This window comes from Dromaius novaehollandiae, chromosome 19 (assembly GCF_036370855.1).
Source record: "Dromaius novaehollandiae isolate bDroNov1 chromosome 19, bDroNov1.hap1, whole genome shotgun sequence".
NCBI lineage: Eukaryota > Metazoa > Chordata > Aves > Casuariiformes > Dromaiidae > Dromaius > Dromaius novaehollandiae.
In genome coordinates, this window is record NC_088116.1 from 534283 (window position 1) to 555200 (window position 20918).

A 20918-nucleotide genomic window follows, 5' to 3' on the forward strand; every position below is an offset into this window, starting at 1 on the left:
CAGCTACAGCCTATTTCCTCTACCTTCTGTTTATTATTTGCATAATATCTGACTGCAAGGTTTATATTACTTAACTCTGCTCCACTCCTGCATTCCTTGTGTCCTCAGATGTCTTTGATGTCTCTAAAATATACTGTAAGCAAAACTCTGCAGGACTCCCTGCAGCAATGATTACCAGATAAACAGAAATGACAAGTTACAGCTCAGCTCTGTTTCAAGGCATACATCCACACTGTAGATTTTGTATATCTTCACTTTAACTTTGCTCATCCTGCAGTTGTAAAAAGCAGTACATGAGGGGGTTCTTAGCAACACTTTGAGACATAGCATTGTTCTCCAGGGAACATACCTCTTAAAACCAGACTTCTGAACTATACTTTTTTGTTAGATACTTAAGTGATGGTGCCCTAAAAAAACCCTACATTTTGTTTTCAAGAGGAACAAAGACCTGTAATAACACTCTTTTGAGACTGTTTATGCTACAGAATAAATTACAGAAGTATGACTTTATTAGTCTTACATCTTTAAAATGTTGATAAAAGTTACAGGAAGAAAAAAAGCCTAGTCACTTGATAAATCAAAAAGACCTTAGCAACAGAAATGAGGAGGTAAAGTTATATATTTATGTACACACAGCCAAACCTACCAAGAGTCCTCTCTTGTAAGTACTTGAAGTGATACAAAGTACCACCTTGTCACTCTGCAGAGTGTTTTTCATTTTACTGAGGTGTTGTTCTGTTGCTGCTGCTCTGCCAGTGCTTGCTGGAGGCGCATTCTTTTCCGTGAATAGTGTTGCCAGTGAAGAATCTGTTGCTCATCAATAAATTTAGCACACTGAGCATTTACCAGTTCTTTGCGGAAGTGTTCATATTGGAGCAGCTCTAACATATGCAAACACTGAGGATACCTGCATTAAAAATAAACAGATGCTTTAATAAAAGCTTTTACAAGGTACACTAAGACTGGAGTCTCCAATAATTCTGCAGCCCATTATTTTCATCTTTCTTGTATGTACTTTATTCAAGTATCAACCCATTTAAAACTAAAATATTCCAGATGTTAATACATACCTTAACTTCAGTTTTATGCTAGGAAATGAGGAGTCCAATAACATCTATAGATGCATACACATGCTTGCATAGGGTAACTTTTCTAATATTTAGATTCGATTAAAACAAATACTTATCAGCTACAATATTTATTTCAAGAGCTCATTTAAAGAACAAAACCAAGAACTGTTTTCCCAAAATGTGAGGGAGAGTTGTAACACTAAGAAAAATGCAAAATCATCCTTTACTTCATATAAGCGTCAACATTGCAAAAATTGCTCTCAAAACATGGCCACTGGGCCTAACTGAAGTGGTTCTGTACCACAGTGTTCAATATTAATATTTTAAACAAATGATAAACTGCAGATATAGTTTGCAAAAGGAAGATTCACTGCACAACTGATGAAAGACAAGTTCTATCATCTTCTCTATTCCTGTTATAGCTGGACTGTTGGAAATAGCAAAACACAGTGAGGAGAGCAGAAGCAGGGTTGCAGGCAGAAATCAAATACTGACATACTGCTATACAGCACGTAACAAAGGGGGAACATCACATCATTAAAATTTAGAACACTAACTTATTTTAACACTTACTTTAGGTATTTTGCATATTCAGGTTCCTTCCAATACAGTAAATATTTAAGATAATTTACAAAAGCTTTGTCTTTGAAGTAGCCTCTCTGGGCAAGGACTGAAATAAGATGACAAATAAGGAACTGTCAGTTACAGATGCAGGAAAAAAGTCTGCCAAACTTGAAGAATATATATTCAAAAACTATACAAATGAACACTTGAGTCAAAACTTTACTTTAAGATCACAATCAAGTTTTGATCAATTCAAGATGAAATAAACAAACAGGGAAAAAGTACATTACATTTTACATCAGCATTCTAAGCATAATAAGCTGGTCTCATCTCCCTTATGGTATGTGTCTCATACAGCAACGAGGCAGAGAACAGCTTTTTAAAACAGAAGATTTTGACTGTAGCATCAAAATTGGCTGGGAAATTGAAAGGAGGTAAGTACAGTATCTGAAACTATTATTAACACTTGTAAAATGCTGTTTTTAGATTAAAAATACTATTATTTTTATTACAGGCTTGAGCTTTTTATTTTTTCTACATGTGGATGTATTTAATTTTATTTCAACAAATAAAACATTTTGCATTTAAGAACCCCCACTTGTTATAAATCTGGACAAACAGAAGTATTTACAGACTACCTCTATCCTGTGAAAGATCCATTCGCTTTCCTTGTTTATCGTTACCAAAAATAATTAAGACCAATATTAATTTCTCAGGATGCTGACATTTACTTTGAAGTACTTACAGTTAAGGTAATTTGGATTAGCCAGACATTGAACAAACTCCAACTCCAGCTGGAACCGCAGTCGATTTCCTGTATCATCTGATACAGATGAGAAAAATAGTAAGAACTAGACCCATACAATAGATCTGAAAGTCAGTTTCTCAGTTTGAGCAGTATATAGACAGTATGTTTAAAAAGGAGTAGACAAAGCAGTAACTCCCTATAATCAACATGGATTCATTTAGCAAAAGGTCCTTCATTATATCAACCAGTGTTGGGCCTGCATTAATAAATATGGTGGTTACAGCCAAGCAAGAGGCAAGAAATGGAGGAAAGCATACTGACACTTGTTTAAAGTGAAGGAACAGGAAAAAGCAAGGAGCCTGGATATTTATACAGGGAAAATTTAAGAAGGTGAGAAGAGGGAACTGCAAACAGCCCACTGAAATCCTAGTTTTACATAACTGTAGAAGTAGTGCAAAGCAGCAATTTTTTTTTTTTTTTTTTTTTTTTTTTTGCAGAAAGATGATGTCTTCATACGGTACATGAGTAAACACTGCAGTGTTCTCACACTACAATATACACAAGGCACTAGTGGTGACCCGTAAGGGCTTGATGCTGGCTCCAGTATTGTTTAACATCTTCATTAGTAACCTTGATGATGCGACACAGCAAGTTTGCTGACGATACAAAACTGGGAGCAGTGGCTGATACACCAGGTGACTGTGCCACCATTCAGCAGGACCTCAATGGGCTGGAGAAATGGAACAATGGGAATCCCATGAAGTTCAAAGGGAAATGCAAAGTCTTGCACCTGGGAGGAACAATCCCCTACCCCAGTACAGGCTGGGGGTCAACTGGCTGGAAAGCAGCTCTGCAGAGAAGGACCTGTGGGTCCTGGTGGACAAGGTGACCATGAGCCAGCAATGCGCACTTGCAACAAAGGCAGCCAACAGCATCCTGGGCTGCATTAGGAGTGTTGCTAACTGCTGGTGGAGGTGATCCTTCACCTCTACTCCACACTGGTGAGGCCACATCAGGAGTGCTGTGTCCAGTTCTGGGCTGCGCAGTACAAGAGAAACGTGGACATACCGGAGCAAGTCCAGCAAAAGGTTACTAATGGACTGGTGCATTACTGGTACGATATTTATAAAAACTTACAACATAAAAATTATGTGAAATTGATTTGATAAAGGGCTGCCACTAAAAATGTAGAATGTAATTCTGCAGTGACTCCATCCCATAATTTAGAGCATTTCCATACTATGAAGGAATGGCTAAGTTCTTATAAAACATAAGAAACTTGAATAGAGAATATGACACCAGTACAATGTAAGTCAAGAACATGGGAAAAGAAGAGCCAAGTGAAGAGAATTCGTAAGTCTTAAGTATAACAAACCAACCCATCTTGACCAGAGAAGGGCTCTCAGTTCTCAGTGGCCTGCTGTCACCACTAGAGACCACCCATTCACAGGCCTGTGAGGCTGATCTTCGGTTCCCAGCTGAAACCATCAACGAATTTTAATATCAGAATATAGATGTTCCTAAAGCAGCTGCATCTAAACACGCTTTTCTTTTTCTAAAAGTGAGAAGCGGCGCCCGGGGCACCAGGGCTGTGGGCGCCGAGGCCGGGGCGGCCGGGCAGGGCCGGCGGCGGGAGCCTCCCCGCGCACCTGCCCCGAGGGAGCGGGCTCAGCGCCGCCCGCGGGCCGGCCCCAGCACGCCCTGCGGGAGCGACCTCCCCGGGCCGCGGAGCAGCGGGAACGGGCCGCACCGCCGGCGCTGGCCCCGCCGCCCCTCGCCGCGCGGCCCCGCACCGCGAGCGCCGGGCAGGGGGCGGCCACCGCCCGCCCTCACCTGTCTCCATGGCGGCGCCTCCGGCTGCGCACCCGCCCGGCACAAGATGGCGGCGGCCGGACGGAAGCCCGACGGCGAGCGGCACCGAGGCAAGCCGGGAAGGCAGCGGCGGTTGCCCGGCAACGGAGGCGGGGGCGGGGAGGGTTGGGGTGACGCAACGGCAGGCGGCGTCGTAGTCAGGGGCGTTGCTAGGGGAGACGGCTGCTCCTTTAGCGCCATTTTCCTCTGGTGAAAAGAGCGTCTCGAGCGGTGTTTGTCATTCCCAGTTCTCAAACGTATGATGATAGGGTTCCTACTTCGGCATCGTGTGTTTAGGTACTTACATCAAATCCCTTGGAAAAATGATAATTTTAATTCTTCGGTTTCCAGTTATGAGGGAAATACCTGGTGCACAGAGGGATTACATTACTTTTCCCACAACATTACACAGAAAAGCACAGATAAGATTGACAGGAATTTGAATTTTGAGTGCGATGGGCCTCATCTCTTTCCCACTGTGAGGGGGCCCCTCCCGCGCGTGCAGGGCAGCAGGGCCCATCGTGGCATGCGCGCAGAGGCTTTGGTACCCACATGCGAACCAGGACTGGCAGCAGTACCGGGAAATGTCCTCTCCTTCCAAACTGCTCGGCTGTCCCGCGCTCTCCTGCAGCCCGGTTCAAACCGTGGAGTGGCAGAGGCTGATAAAACTGAAGTACAAGCTCCAGCGTGTTTTTTAGACAGTCAAAGTTCAGTTTTATATCAATCACTTCACTCTGAGGGCAAAGCAAACTGACCTCCAGACTCTTTACTGGCCACCTTTGTGCGGCAGTCACCAAAAAGCTGCAAGCTTTTACTTTTTGGAAAAAAAGTCACATATGAAATGTTAGTTCTATTATGGTCTAGTGTAGGCATAAATGTACCATCCTTGCATCTGCATTTTCTAGGCTCGTTTTTTAGAAAAAAAAATATTTCTTCTAACAGTAGTATGGCTGCTATCCAAATATAATAAATCAGCCATGTGACCCAGCATCAAGTAGATAAGTAAAGAGGACATCTGAGCATGCATTTTTAAGAGTGTGTTCTTTATAGTTCTGTACTGCCCCAAAAGCAATGGCAACTGAATTTCGGGAGGAGGTCCGTAAACTAAACGTAACTGACCCTGCAGAAATGATGGACTTGGCTATCAGATGGGTGCAGAAGTCTTTTCCAAATGTGGAATCAGTTTCTACAGAGACATTGCAAAGTTGGTTGGAGGAAAAACCAGAAGAACTACTTATTTTAGTAAGTAATTTGGTGCTTATGAATTAAAGCAAGTTATGCTTAAAATCAAGCAGAAATGATTATTTGCCATTTTAATCTCTTTATAATCTACATTAAGAGGTTACTACTTTTCTAACTCTACAAAATATTTTAAGTTAGAATTTAATAAAATTGATTTTTAAAATTGTGTTATTAGAGTTAGGGTGCGCTGAGAGAAATGAAATTAAACCCAAGGAATTCTATGAACAGCAGAACTTAGGAAATCAGGTTTCCTGTGACTTCCTTCTGTGGGGGTGTTACAGTGTCTAAAACGCTAACTGCGCTTGGGCTACAGCCGCCCCTCGGTGGAAGCTGTAGGAGGGTCCGTCTCCAGATGGCGTCTGTATCTACAGCCAGACTGCCCTGAGCCCCTAATGAGCATCTCCGTGCCAAGATTTCTCATATTATCTCCCTGTCACTATCACTGCTCTTTTGCGGGGCACTGACATGGCCTGGAGTGTTCATTTTTGCCAAGAATCTTTGCATTCGTGCTTCACTCGTTGCTAGCGTTAGTGAATCGTCAATACTCCAGGTTTCTCAGGGGGGCCCCGTGTTCCAGGTCTGAACTTTTCATGCTTTACCATCACAGATTTGATGTACAACGTGGCTAAGCAACCTTGTAGAGAAAATTAATGTTGGAATAATGGTTTGTTCTGTCCTGAAAGAGGGCTTTCACCACATAGGCAATTCCATTCCAATTCCATTAGAAACGACCTCTGGGGGCAATGTTCTAGACATGCCTTTTTTTCCAGATCAACATATGCTTGAGCTAAGAAGGATAAAAGAAAATGAGCTTGTATTAGTATTTGCAGAACACTCATTTTAACTTTGTACTAGATCAGCCACTGTTGATCAGGTCCGGAACAGAACAAAATTGGAAAGTAGAGATTAATCCTAAAATACATTTTGATTTTTTTTTCTTTCTGCATACTGGAGAGAGATTTGACACTGGACTTTGTTTTGTTTGTAATAGCAACTTTACAGCAAGCCAAGGAGATTTCAGTGAACCTCTGTGGTTAATTCTTCATCAACTTAAAAAGCTGGCTCAAAGCGAAACCAGTTAATAAATAAACACTCCAAGGGTGTGTAGTGGAGCTGCACGGTTGCATCAGCACCCTGGAGAGGAGCCTAGCTTCTGAGGTTGTAAATTTATTCCAGAAGTTACCATTCTGCCTCATGTCACATACTAGTTTTTTTCAGACCTTGGCTAAAACAAACCTCTATGGTTTAGCACTGTCCACCTAGCTTAGCTTCAGTGCAGTGGTATCATTAGGCACTTGCACCACAGCACACTGTGTACAGGCTTACAGAGTTACCTGAAGCCTGACAGGTTTTTTTTTAAGGAAGTGATTGCTATTTTCACTTGTTAAACTGTCTTGGTTAGCAATTTTCCATAATAGTATCTTTTTCTACGTAGTGTAATTTTTTTTCCCCCTGGGAACTGGGTTACAAAAATATCTAAAAAGGATTTGTGCTTATTTTTTCTTAATAAAATAGCATTGCTTTTTTCAGAAAAGGTTTTAGTGGTTGTGGAATACAACCATTACTATATCAAAACATACCAAGTCACTCCCCAGTAAACACAGAGTTTGGCCTAAAAGCAGAGATCAAACAGATCCCACGTGTCTGCATTGCTATTCTGGAATGTGATTTCTCTCCCAAGACTGACTTCAGAGGAGAGGATCCTATGAAAGGGTTGGTCACAGGAACCAAATTACTATGTAGGTTTGCTAGAATTAAGTCAAGCATCTCAATTTTTGACCATCAAAACTGGGAACAAAATTGAAAGTCAGGGTCATACTATAATGGCCAAAAAACATTCTCTTGAAAAAGATGGACTTTTGTTCCTCAGTTCAGTCAAACTTCCAGGGGACAGGTGTTAACATATGACTGTGAGCCAGGAATTTTCCTTATTATTGTTGTGAAACAGTGACAACATCCTCGCCTCAGTTTCTCCTTCTGTAGAGATTAGACTGCAATCCCTGTTACTGGCTCTGTCTGAACACTGTTGCCTGGCCTTTATTTTCTCTAAAGGATTTTGACAATATGCTAAAATTAAAGTTGGCTATGAATTATGGTGGATGTATATGTTAATTAGAAATATATTACTTAATGAACACAAGCAGATGACATACTGCTTTCTACCTTAAGTAAATTAACCTGTTGAAAGTTGAAAACTGCATTCAAGAAAGGACACATGGCTGCAGTGGTAATTACAGATGGTAGCTAAGTGACAATAAAATCAGTTTTGTGACATGTTTTTAAAAATGTTGTATTTAGGAAAACCCTAGATAGCAGATACCAAAGGTCTTTCGAGGTCCATGAGATATCATAATGTGTCCACTAATATCCGTTGTTTGATTTCAAGGTCTGGACTTAATCTCTCTTTCCAACTGCCACACATAACTTCAGACTCTCCTAGTGTTAAATGAAGTATCCTCCACCTTGCAGAAAAATGACTCTTCTTTAATATTTGAGATATTATAAAGGTACTTGTTTCTTTGCGGGACTCAGTCATTCAGTTTCAAATCAATAACAAAGTGTTTCCTGTACCTAGGGTGAGATCTCATATGCTCATCACTATGACTTAATTCAAAGTGCCTTTTGAGGGCTTAGGGATGGAAACTATTACCCTGTAATTAAAGGTATCTATCCCAGTCAACTGTGCTGTTTTTCACACTGGATAGTTGTAACCAACAATAATATAATTTTTAGCTGAGTATGTTTTCCACTTGTTTAAGCCCAAACCTTATACTGATGAGTTTCAGAGGATATGACAAACTAGAGGCTAGATTCTGGCATTTTTAGTCATGTTGAAGAATACTGCACTGGCAATAATTCGTTTTTAGAAAATGGAACAGTGTATGGAATAAGTTATAATAAATCATCAGTAGAAGTTCCAGAATCTGTCCTGACATACTGACACAACCATTAGATGGAGCCACTTCTGAGATCTGAAAGCAGCAAGGTTCCATTATACACTGGAGAAAATATAGTCTTATCTTATCTGAAGTACTATTAGATCTTGAAGGTGGACACTGAGAAGGTGGGATGTTGCGAAGAGGCCATCTATGAGATCGTAGCACAGTGCATTGGCATCAGAAAGGAAAGAAGATACAGCAAGGCTTTATGATTGAAAACGATGATCTTGTGGAACAAAAAGTATTTCATACCCAATGGTTGGACCCCAAGCCATCCCCTTTTGTTCATACATTTAACCATCTACTTTAGCACAGAAAGCAAACTTGTCATTATCCATATCAATACATCTTAAAGGATTTTATCCATAAAATGTCGGACAGATTTTTGCAGACTGAAGCGTATATCCTATGTTAAATATGGTTAAATAACAGAGAACAGGGTACACATTATGTTATATTTATAACAAGTCAGTACAAAGTCTGCAATTTTTTTACTCACATGCTATAATTGTAACTCAATAGAAGCAAGATCATAGTTATCACTGACTGAAACAATTGTTAGAACATATTTAATTAAAGGCTTAACTGTTCACTGAGTTCTATTTTTGAGGTCAAGAAACTGGCAGATAACATGCATTTCAAAAGCCAGCCTATCATAGAACTAGCCTAGGTAGAACAATCTTAATCTGAACACTATTAAATGATGTTGTAAATTGGGTGATCCAAAGGCTTGAAAGTCTGTTGCTTGTTGCAGACACAGAAATGTGCACACATAACAACTATAGTATTCCTCCAGCTTCGGACAAAGATTAAGAACAAAGATACCTTGAAGTTTAAATGTCAAGCTGTATATTTTGCATGGTCAGAAAGTATTTTATGTTCTTTTTAATGAGCTGGTTAAAAATATATCAGTGTTCTATTCTTAGGACATCCGGGAGGCAGATGAATTTGAGGTCAGCCATTTGCCAGGAGCAATACGCATCGACCCCGAGAGTAACAATATACAAGAAATTCTGCAGGAACATCTTCAGAAAGGTATTGCTTGTCATTTGAAGCCCTTTTAAAGATCCTATAAGGGAATATTGCTGAACTCAACCAGGGTAAGTGGGGCCTGATTTGCAGGAACTATTAGCCTGTTGAGTACCAAACATGCCAGAAAAAACAGTCTTTCCCCAGTAATGAAGGAATACAAAACCTCCTGAGTATGAGATCCATAGCCAAGCTTACAGAACAATATACTGAAGACATTGTTATTTATTTTATAATGGTTGCAAATATGAACAATTTCTCTTATTTTCCATTATCTGTTTTGGATTACCACTACAATTATTTCATTTTTTAAATAATAGTCTGATAATGATTTAGTTTGATCTGCTTTTAAACCATTGCATTTTTAGTTCTTCTGCTGTGGCACTCAGCTGAAGAGTGCAGGGAAAATGCCATAAAGGGTTTTGCATCAAACTAAGGAAATCATTGGCATGAATTTGAAATTCATGAAAACTATATCCCCTCTATTTTATATTATGTTTTGACTGTGTTCAGCAAGTAAGAAACAAATGGGTTAATTTGGTGCTTGAACTAATAGAGATCCTCACACAAACTACAGATGAGGGCATTATTTTTAATAATCACAACAACAGACTGGCAGTGCTGCCAGCTGGCATGGTAACAAACATTCTCCTTACATGGGAATGTAAGTTTTTGTTTTTTAAAAATTAGGAAGTTTTCTAGTACCACAGCTGAGAACAGAGGTTTGAAAATGTGACACCCTCCTTCCGCCAACTATAGCCTGAAAGCTCAAGAGCCAAATAAGACTTCCTTCACCACACACACAGGGATACTGTGAAATGTTGTAAATTTTGGATGTGTAGGTTTAGACTGTTTGGATTTGGCTACATCAGACGAGCAAGTAGGGTGTTTTTATAGATTTTGTAGTTGGTAAATAAATTTTAATTCCACCTCTAGTTACACCTTTTTTTTTTTTTTTTTTTTCTATTTCAGAACAGGAACAACAGAAACTTGTAGTCTGCTATTGCACTGTGGGATACAGAGCTTCCCTGACAGCTCAGAGGCTGAATGAGTTCTTGTCTAGTGAACGTGGCCAAAAACTCAAGCCCTTTCTGAAGATTTATAATGCAAAAGGGGGGCTGGCAAAATGGGCCAGAGAAAGAAAGGGGATGGTGGACAAGCAAGAGCGTTCAACACATCTTGTTCACCCCTACAATGCTGAATGGGCCAAACTGCTGGAACCTGAGCTGCAAGCTCTGATCTGAAGGAGTTTTAGACTTAACTGGGGGCCCTGGTAAATCAGAGCCCTCAAACCAAATAGTAATGCTAATTAGGTGGAGGGCCAGACTTTAAGATGTTGGGCTTGTAGGTGCTAGGTTAATGTTAGCAATAGAGAAGAAAAATGCATACTGATGTACTGGTTCAGACCCCAAGACTAACTTTCCCCAGGTATAAACTGAAAGAGCAGCTGAAGTTCATACAGATCAGCCAGCTGAAGTCAGCTGAAGATCAAAACAATAAAATCGCAGGCCTATAGTTTCATTGCAAACTGTAGGACAAATGCTAAACCAAATACAGTGTTGAGCATACAGGGTGTAAGCAAGAGAAGCATTTCCATTGTTCTGTATTGGCCTGCCAGTCCTCTTATTCCAGAACAGAACAGGGACTTCCATTTCATGAAACGTTTCTATCTGCCGCCAGGTCCATCATGCTGCTAATCGTAAGTATTAACATTGCAATAAAAATGAGCCATGCTAATGAAAACATCAGGGCTAAATAGAAAAACAAGACAATTTATTTCCAGCTTTTAAACCCCCATCTCAACTGTCTAACTTAAGAGAATGACTGTCCCCTCACCTTGTACAGGGACATGTAACTGTACTAGAAATAACACTACAGCTACTTTTATAGGTAAAGGAAAGAGAGCTCAAAATGCATGATCACTAGTAATGAAAATGTTATGATTAGTGAGAGTCCTTCCTGCTGGCAAGTAAAACTCTAAGTATCCTGTACAAACTCACCCACAATCTCAGCCACACGTGATGAAAATAACTTTAATTCTTGGTCATTGCAAAGGTGGTGCACAAATCATTACAGTTTCTTGGATGCCTACATAAATATTTGGCAAGAATATAAACCCTCTCTTTAGCTGCATGCTAGCCAACTTATAGTTAAGATTATACAGCGTTCAGGCAAACGAAAGTATTGAATTCCTTAGGAAGCAAATTTAAATATAACTGTTGTAAGCAAGGACTGTAACCTTTGAACTTTAGGACTATAGCAGAGTATGTTTGAATTATGTCTAACATATAAACTTAAGTAGCTTCAAGTAACCTAGAGTTTATGAATTATTACAGAATGATACTGATAAAGCACATCTTGACATGTTATTTGCATTACATTCAACTTTATTTTCTTGCTCTATTGTAGAATTAAAAATCTTAATTAAAATATGTTGAGATTAATTGGCATAAAAGCACAGTTTCTCTTGGCTGGGTTCTTTACAGTCCCTTTGTTCCTTATTCATGTCTCATAATTAATAATATGTCTCAGCTGGTTAGCTGTTTTTTCTAGCTCAGTGAGAGCAGCCTATTGCTGTTTGAATCTATGCCTTTTCCTAGACCACTTTATTTAAAAAAAAATGAAGGTCTTTATGTACTGTTTTATATAGAACATTACAACTAAGAGAAATCTGAAACTATAACTATCACTATAATTATAATTTCTGAGATGCCTGACTTTGCAGTCCTCCAGTTTAACCCTGGCAAAAAGAAAAGGAAAAAAGTCTCAAGGTCAGATCCTTTTTTTAAAATTTATTATAATATTGTATTTTTCCTAGTTATTTTGGGTTTTTCTTAAGCACATATTTGGTTATTTTTGCTTTCTCTTAAGCATATTAAGATCAGAATAATCCTTTCCATTTTCTTAATTGGGTTTTGGGTCAGTCATCACCCCACCTATAAGATTCACTTTGGAAACTCAAGAGGGAAAGGCTGGAAATTTTAGTGCAAAGTGAGCGCTAACTGGATTGAATTTCATTTTTGTGACTAAACACAGACAAGTAAATATTTAGACTCCTGAGATGGAATACAGGGAAAGCTAATTAAACCAGGTTAAAGACAACCAGCCATTCACTCGAGGCAAACTGTACTGTTGTTTGACTGATGAGGAAGATGAGAAAAATAGAGATGCTGCTAGGAAACATAGGCTGCGAGAAGAGCTCTTGCACCTACCCCTTATACCTAGTGTGGAGCTTCTGAATGGTTGAGATTTTTAGACATCAGCGGGTTAAAGATACTCATGGAGAAATACTCATTTCACTGGAGACAGACATCTCGACTTTACACCCAGCTGAATGTGTTGGTGATCTTGCAGGGCATTGCTTACTTTTCTTTCTTTTTCTTCTCCCTGCACAAGGGTAAATATACTAAGATACCTCAGTGTGCTGCTGTTATAGCTCCTGCTTTTCTAGAAACGGCTCCCCAGCCATCCAGTCTCTTCACAGGATTTTTCCTGGGTGCTTTGCACCTACATCATCCATGCATCTTCTCTAAAGACTAGCATTTTGAATGGTAAAGAGCAAGAAAATTATTTAAAATGTCACTCTAGGAATACTATAACTAAGAAAACCTGATTTGCTATGAGCAAAATTTCTAGTGACAATTTCTCTGTAGTCAAAGTTGTCTTCTGGAGTTCCCTTGTGAAATTTCTCATTGTTAGGGCATAACCAGGTCTCTCTTCTAAACAGACACATATTTTCCCAAAACTATCTCCCCATCCAGCAATCTGGCCTGAAATCAGCCAGCGGGTCCTGGAAATATTTGGACACACACATGGACAGCATAGTTGCATAAGCTGTGGTTCCACTGAGTCTGTTGTAGGGACCAGAGAGGGACATAAATGATCATGGGGTTGATGCTGCCTTGTTAGCGCTGTCTCTGGGTTCCTCTTTGTCATCTAAGGGACCAACCTGACCTACAGGCTCCATGTGATTGCAGCCTGAAGCCAAGAGCAGTCCCAGTGAACCTCGCCTCAGGACCTTGAGACAAATTCCTTGACTTTGCACTGGTAGAGACCTCATAAAAACTGGTCGTGGAATTCACATGTTGTCTATAGGCCAATTAAGATGTACTGGCCTGCCACAGGATGCCAGTTCAGTGAGCCTAAATTAAAAACATTCTGGCTCAGATTTCTGTCAAAGACAAAGCTGAGATCTGAGGGATCCTTGTCTCTGTTCCTGGTCCTTCTGCTACAAGGCAGGGGAGCCTGGGAGAACCTTAATAAAAACGCCCAAAGAATCAGTTGATTGCACTCAGATGTAAGGTTACTACTGGCAGTTGTGACACTGACCCTTTTGTGTGACTTTTGTCACCTTGACCTTGTCATCTGATAGAGACCAGCACATAAAACCCTTTTTTTGCCTTCCCAGCACTCCTGCACCTCATTCTCTTATTACGTGTGATAATAAGAGATTGCCTCTTAGATACTGGGCAGAGATCAAAATCAATTCCAGAATTAAAATAATTACTACAAATCAAAATCCACATTTTCCATGACCCCACAAACATGTTTAGAAAAGGAATATTAAAAAAAAAAAAAAAAAAAAAAAAGGAAATTCTGAGTGCTTCTACCAACCATTCTTTTATGGGAATCTTTAACCACAAACCACATAATATACACACACTAACTACAAGGCAAATGATCATCCCAGGGTTTTAACCTCACATTTCAAAGTTTCCAGGTCTTTTAATTATTTCCTCAGAGCTGACATAAAAATACAGAGGGCAGAGAAAATCACTCCTTTTTGCCAGATAGAAGGGCTCTCTTTTCTTGGGAGATGTAGCTGCAGATGTAACATCTACAGTGTTCAGGAAATATTCAGACCTCAGGTTTTGTGACAGGGCTAGGTTTGCTGTCAGTGGAAGTGCTGGCAAAAAGTAATAGGGAAGGCTATTCAAATCTGCTCTCAGAAGAATGTTGAGGTACTCTGGCTTTGTTATAAAGATGAGAAAACCCTACCCAAGATTGAAAATGAGTAGAAAGAATTCTGACCTTTTATTTCCCTCTGACTTCTTGAAAAGTGAATTTTATTTGCTCACAAACCTTTTCTTATCTATCAGCCTTTGCAACATCACTGTTATCTACAGGCTCTTCCAGTAATGAATCCTGCTTTTAACCCATGTGGATTTATGGGGGTAGGCAGAAGTGTGCTAACCGGATAGAGGCTCCTTCCTCCCATATTGCTGCTCAGGGCATCACCATTCCCTCAAATATCTACTACAGGTAAGTTGGCCCACCTCTCTTGCCAAACTGTATGTCCTTTGCAGTTGGTCTTCAACAGTAATTTCAGGATTCAGAGCTCAAATTCCACAGAGGGGGGAAAACCAAATCCATGAGCTTTTTTTCCTGAAACTAAGAGGAAGCAACATTTAACAAATCCACTGGATTAGCTGGAGACATAGCTCGAACCTCCCTACAATTAACTTCTGAATCCCATTGCCATTTCTCAGATGCTAGGTTTCCTGAGTGAAAGAGTCACATTTCAGAATAAGATGACATTTCTGGGAATAATAAAAAAGTAGTCAAGGAGATCATTTTCTATTGCAAGAAATGATGGTGTCATCTCCATCCATTCGGATCCTTCCTTGCACAGAAAGGCTCGTTTTAGGACTTCAAAAAAGAGAAAGGAAGAAGAAGAAGAAGAAGAAGAAATCAGTCCCAAACTTTGTCTTAAATTGCAGCATTCTCATGGTAGCCTCTCTGCAATTTGCTTGCATGATATAATAGCCCTTCAGCAACAATTTTTCCTGGTGTCTTTCGCCGACGGTTATCAAGTGCAGCCAAACAATCCAGCTGAAGCTTTAATAGCTCCAGTGCAGAAGGGCAGAGCAGAGGGAAAACGTTATTCGCAGATGGTTATTTTTTCCATTTGGAAATAGGCAGCTCCTTTATCAGCAACATTCAGATTTGGGATAGTAGGATTCCTGGAAACTATTCCCAAGTTTGGGAGAATGGTCAGAACGGTCTGATTCTTAAAATCTTGTGCCTTCTCCTTTTAAGTGCAGTTGAACTTTCCTGCAACAGCTCCAGCACCCTCATGCTGCAAAAGGTTGCTATATTGTGCATTCTTCTAGTTACAGAATGACCCAGCTAGGCAGGCTTTATAAATGCTTTAAAAAGTATAAGAACTTGGAGCTCTCATCTGCATAAAGCTAGTAAGTGCAGGTGCGTTCATGCCTCCTGGTACTGTATTAGGGTCTTTTTCTGATCTTTCGTCTCCTGCTGTTTAGTCCTTCAACCTACAGCAGAGAAAAACTGGCTCAGCCTTTTTAATTTCCATTCCTTGAATGTCATTCAGGAGGCGGAGGATCCCAACCTTCTCCCTGGCCCTCCAACCTGCTGATGGATCAACTCGAACACAGCACAGTGGAGGGACTCTGCAGAACCAGGCTGGCTGCTGCAAGGAGATACACAAACTAGCAAGGACCTGAGCGGTGCTTCATGAAGGGCACCTACACCTAATTAATTACTCTCCCAAGTGTTAGTCACCATCAATATTTTAACAGTCACCCCAAAATGAAACTGCAAAGAGCTCGGCCCAGACCACCTGCCAAAGAATTCATTTTATCTATTTGATCATCCTTCAGACAAGGGCAAAGTTGGTTCTCAATATGAATCCTCAGAGAGTGAATTTTAACCTGTTGTGCATTTTGAGTATCCTAGAGTGACATGCTCAGATCTACTCTTCATTGATCTGAATCGCATCATTAGACAGATATGAATGAAAATAGTCTAAGGCAACTTTAGAGAAGGGTGGGGGAGATGCTCCCAGGAAAGTTTAAATTTTTTTTCCAGCTTCTGTTTTTCAGAGAGGAGATTAAAAAAAAAAGACTTTTTCAGAGGAAGCTTTGCGTCCAGTAACTGAAGGATGAACATTCTTAGTGACGTACACAAGATAAATGTGGTTTCTGTTTAACTGCATAAACAAGACAAAATATTGAAGAAAAACAGATACTTGCTCCAGAAATAATCCTTGTTTAATTGAAAGATTTTGTTAACTTTGTTTCTGGTGGAAAATTCGATATTCAGCTAGCCTGCTAAAATATTTGCTAAGACCCAACCCATGTTATTATTCACACAGAATAATTCACACACAGTTTGTTCTAATATCTGGAACATTTAGTTTGTTAAGAATACGGTTTGTGTAAAAAAGATCTTGTTTTGTGAAGACTGTAGTGAAGCTCACATTCTGACCTGGAATGGTTTATGAAAACTCATTGAAAGGCTGTGTGCCAAAGAAGGCTAGACAGTAATTTCATATGGGTAAATAAAGTACCTAAGTAAACATGGGAAGGATAACACCTTTCTTCTTGCAGAAGAAACAGTCTCCTCCTTATGACCAGAATCTACAATCCATATTTACGCCATAATGAATGGTCAGCTATTGACTTAGTGCTCCAGAAAAACCTAAATGGGCAAAAAATAGTTGTAGTACTGGAATTCAGTGTAGTTGGCTCTATTTTTGAAGAGCTACTAAACATCTTGTTTAGCATTTGGATGCATAAAGAAGTGTGAGCTTTTAGATACTATACTTATCAAAAGAATAAACTTACCTACTCCCCGCCCCAACTCTGCATTAATCGCAGCTTTCCTGCCGTTGTTTGGAGGCTAAAGTTCTCTGTCCGCTGAAGAACACCCGGCAGTTTGCATGCACTGCTCAGCCCACTCTGCAGCTCAGGGCGCCAGAGGAGCACGCGCCCACCAGTGTCCCCACGAAGAGGACAACATAAATCCCACCCCTGCTTCTCCTGCACATCGGCTGTTTGTTTCATCTCCTCAGTGACACTGTGCCTTTACTACAACAGTTTGTGGGTTATTTTCCACCTAGTGACCCAGATCCCTGTGCAACTGTGCTAACGCTATGCCAGGACAACTGAGAGGTGGCATGCTGCAGGGCAGAGAACAGGCCACCAACCCCCATCCATCTGGGATAAACTCTCAGGAAACATTAGCGCTAACCTCTTCCGTAGAGCTGAGTAACTTACTCCTCATTTATAATGTCCTCAGCCCATGTGCGGTTCTAGGGCGAGACTGTCAGGCTAGAGGAGAGGCCGCAGCATCAGGATACCACAGCGTCTTGACCTTGCTACTGACTCGTGGGATAATGCACAGCGCACAGCTTCCCTACATGGACCTTTGCTGTGCAGATGGTAAATGGAAGAAAGGACTCTCAAAACTCACTTTAGTGAGTCACTTCTGCAAAAATTGTCACGACTGGTTAGGGAGACTTCTTATAAGTGAGCACTCGGCATTTCATATTTATGACATATGCTGTAAAGAGTGGTTGTGACCATCCCTTCATTCACTGGTTACATCTGCCCTATTTAGCCTGCAAAATTCAAGCCCAAAACAAAGAAGAAAAAGCTGCCAGGGTCACTGTGACACTTCAGACCAGTGCACAGTTCAAGCCACCATGACCAGGAGAGAGCAAAAGTTGTAATCGGTTCTGAAACTGACATCATTTTCCTCTCCCTCCCCCAAATCTTTCACAACACCCAGGACTGTCCCCATTATCATTTTATATCCTCAGGCTTCGTTCAGGTAAATACTCTTTGCTTTCTTTGCATGATCAACTTGATCCTTTCCTGAGGCTCATGTCATGGAGAATGATTCCTAGAATCAGATAGCTTAAGCAGAAGATTCAACTTTTTGTGTTATTTTATTCAAACCAACAAACAGAAAAATAGCAGACCCAAGCAAGAGACACAAACAAATTCCATCCCAATGTATAAGCTAGGACATCTTAGATCAGAGTATTGACAGTGGCTTCAGAGCAAAAGCCTAGGTGAAAACAAACCCACACTTTCAGCTCTTTGGTAGCCAGCTTAGATGGACTTTGGTTTAAATTCACATAAGTCCAAACCTTTAGGGTCTTTGTAGCAGGGCAGGTATGTACACTCCAGCTCTTCCAGGCTTCCCCAAAGAAGCCTGTGTGGTATCATCATCACAGAAGGAATGTCATTGTCTTAAGTTAAAGCTCTCTGAGCAGCTGCACATTTTTCTTACCCATTTTAACTAAACTCTAGCAATACAAGTGACTAGAATGTCAAATCCCATTGTCTATTTTCTACCTCAACTCTGCTGCTGGAAATGATGCATCCAGGCAGGTCAGTCTATGCATAAACTCATTTCTACAATTAGTGCGTTTCACAGAACTCCAGTAGACCTTGTCACTTCCATTTCCAGTTTCCTGACCCAGCAGGTCCAGTCTGCTATTTGCCAGTCCTTTGAAAGTCTTGAATATGCATGCTCCTTCTTACTAATTGCTAGGCTTATCTTCATTTCTCTACAATCAGGTTGTGTTCATGCTTGAAACCAGTTCCATACACTACCTTGGGCCTTCGTACTCTTCTTGCAAAGCTCTCCCATTCCCTGCTCGCTTCTGAGCAGCATGATATTCCTACCTTCTGCTCTGTGCCTCCTAATGGCCAGGACTATAGTTACCTCTATTCCGTACAGGACAGAGCAATTCCTTAGATTTCTCTCTGGAAGAAACAAGTTCTCCTTCACCATAAAAAGCTATAGGTATTGACTAGCCATGCAAAATCACAGAATTTTATTTTTATTACATTTTATTTTTATTACATCCAGTTCATAGTGCACTGGAATGATAAACCACAGATTAAATAACTAAGCATTTAAGGAAAATTTACTACCAAAAAAAAAAAAGAGAGAGAGAAGTATCTGTGGATAAATAGATTTTACTTTTGTCATAGGTTCACACTAAAGGGCAAATACAAAAAAAAGGGGGGGGACGGGGACTTAACAACAAGGCGAAAAGCATGGACCAGTGGGAGTAATGGACTAGGAAAGCCACGTTCTGTTAGCATGGACTCAGTGTTGCTAAGCACTGCAAATCGCTGCAAAAAATCACAAGCCCAGCCCTCAAAATTGCATGTCTGCATTTAAAACCAAGTAATTAAAAACTGAAATAGTGAGTTCCTTTTACTTGCCTTTTGGTTTTTGAGGCTTTAGAGTTCATATTCAAAGGGTTTCCTCCCCTGCCGTCACAGCTTCAGGCTTACATATTACTTCAGACAAAAGCTGGGATTCCCACATGTCTCAGAGAGATGGATCTTTAAGAATCACAGCAAATTTCATAAAATTTGATTAAAATCACAGACTTTAGCAACATGGTCTATTCATTAGTTGGACAAATCACTTAATCTTTGTCTTTCTTCACTTAGGAATTAGCAGGACATATTTCTAATAGCTTTACAGAATGACAAGCATTAAATATAGCATTTAATATAGAGACAGAGGAGTTAAGCAACTTGCTTAAAGTACACTTAAAGTCCAAAAAGAAGCATTAATATATCAGTTTCTGGTTCTTTTCTTTAGGATCGTACTGCCTTCCTTTAGTACACATACTTTCGTAAATCTTTTCACAGTTTTCCCCACTTTCTTATACACTTGTTCTTAAGTACAGGTGAGTAATCCTACAGCAACCCCGACTCCCATGAAACACTCAGAATAACCTCCTCCCACATAAATGTATGTACATATCTATAAACAAAGTCTAGCACAGTGAGAATTCGCTGGCATTAGCAGAGCAGCTGGCCTCAATAGCCCAAATACAATGACTGGCAGCTGGGTGGAGTCAGAGAAGCCCTGCTGACGAGTTCCTAGGCGTGAGGATCTCAACAATCCTCACTCTGAAAAATAGAGAGGATGAATTATCATTAAAATGGAACAGCTATGGGCACAAACAAAAAGAAAGCCTTCCAAACGTGCCTTCCTGTGAAACATAAACTATATCACCAGAGTCCAATAAAGGGTCATTTCACGTTGTAGTTCATTAACTACAGCACACTGCTGTAAAATGCCAAGTCCAGAAAGTCTTTCAAGCATCTCTAGATAACTGTTATCTAGAATGATGGAGTAAAACTAGCACCCTCCTCTAAAATACCAATTTTTGACAAATTTCTAGTCTTTTCTACCAGGGTTACTTAAGCAAAACTACATTGTAAGACTAGGTTTCCTAAGAAACTGTTTTTAGGGTTTGGCTACAATGTTGTTATCCATTGTTGCTGGATTTGTCATTAATATTCATCGTGTAGCAAACCGCACTATCGAGTTGTGGTATTCTTCAAGCAGTTCTGTGGCGTGGGCAGCTGTGTGCTATCGCCAGGCCCAGGGAGGTTCAGGTGCTCTGCTCAGGACAGGAACCGTTCCAGCTGGATGTGGCAACGCAGATGCAGCCTGTAGTGCACGGTGGAGTCATCTTTACACCACATAATATACACAAAGAGACCAGCAAAGATGCATAAAAGAGGGGGTCTGCTCTGATGCGGAAGAAGAGCTGCCATTGGCACACTTCTTCCAGACAGAGGAAAAACAGCCCATTCCCATTAAATCATGCAGAGAATGCCAAGCCCAGCAACTGTCCGAGAATGAGTTGCTGGGATTTTGCTCAAATGCACAAAAGTGCTGAAG

At 40.4% G+C, this 20918-nt stretch overlaps 2 protein-coding genes across 3 annotated transcripts; one reads left to right on the plus strand and one right to left on the minus strand.

Annotated features, from left to right (window-relative positions):
* Positions 1–473: 473 nt before the first annotated feature.
* On the minus strand, positions 474–4374 carry MED31 (mediator complex subunit 31). 2 transcript variants are annotated; one of them, XM_026107504.2, is made up of 5 exons: positions 4216–4355; positions 3762–3860; positions 2380–2457; positions 1644–1740; positions 474–907 (listed from the first exon to the last, which is right to left on the minus strand). In XM_026107504.2, the coding sequence occupies exons 1-5, from the start codon at positions 4223–4225 to the stop codon at positions 715–717; spliced, it is 477 nt and encodes a 158-aa protein (XP_025963289.1). In that variant the 5' UTR covers positions 4226–4355; the 3' UTR covers positions 474–714. The 2 variants fall into 2 exon arrangements, with proteins under 2 accessions (XP_025963289.1, XP_025963298.1); XM_026107513.2 differs by lacking the exon at positions 3762–3860 and having other exon boundaries at positions 4216–4374.
* A 766-nt stretch (positions 4375–5140) lies between these two features.
* Positions 5141–11901, plus strand: LOC112986833 (uncharacterized). The gene is made up of 3 exons (XM_026106326.2): positions 5141–5475; positions 9341–9449; positions 10416–11901. Exons 1-3 carry the CDS (start codon positions 5305–5307, stop codon positions 10685–10687), a joined length of 552 nt encoding a protein of 183 aa, XP_025962111.1. The 5' UTR covers positions 5141–5304; the 3' UTR covers positions 10688–11901.
* The last annotated feature ends 9017 nt before the right edge of the window (positions 11902–20918 follow it).

Excerpts from the sequence above, each read along its gene's own strand:
- LOC112986833 (XM_026106326.2), top strand. The coding sequence starts at position 5,305 with ATGGCAACTGAATTTCGGGAGGAGGTCCGTAAACTAAACGTAACTGAC. Across the intron at positions 5,476-9,340 it reads CAGAAGAACTACTTATTTTA|GACATCCGGGAGGCAGATGA; the intron begins GTAAGTAATTTG and ends TTCTATTCTTAG. Across the intron at positions 9,450-10,415 it reads GCAGGAACATCTTCAGAAAG|AACAGGAACAACAGAAACTT; the intron begins GTATTGCTTGTC and ends TTTCTATTTCAG.
- MED31 (XM_026107504.2), bottom strand. Across the intron at positions 2,458-3,761 it reads CCCTTCTCTGGTCAAGATGG|ATGATACAGGAAATCGACTG; the intron begins GTTGGTTTGTTA and ends CATCTGTATCAG. Across the intron at positions 908-1,643 it reads GAATATGCAAAATACCTAAA|GTATCCTCAGTGTTTGCATA; the intron begins GTAAGTGTTAAA and ends TTTTTAATGCAG.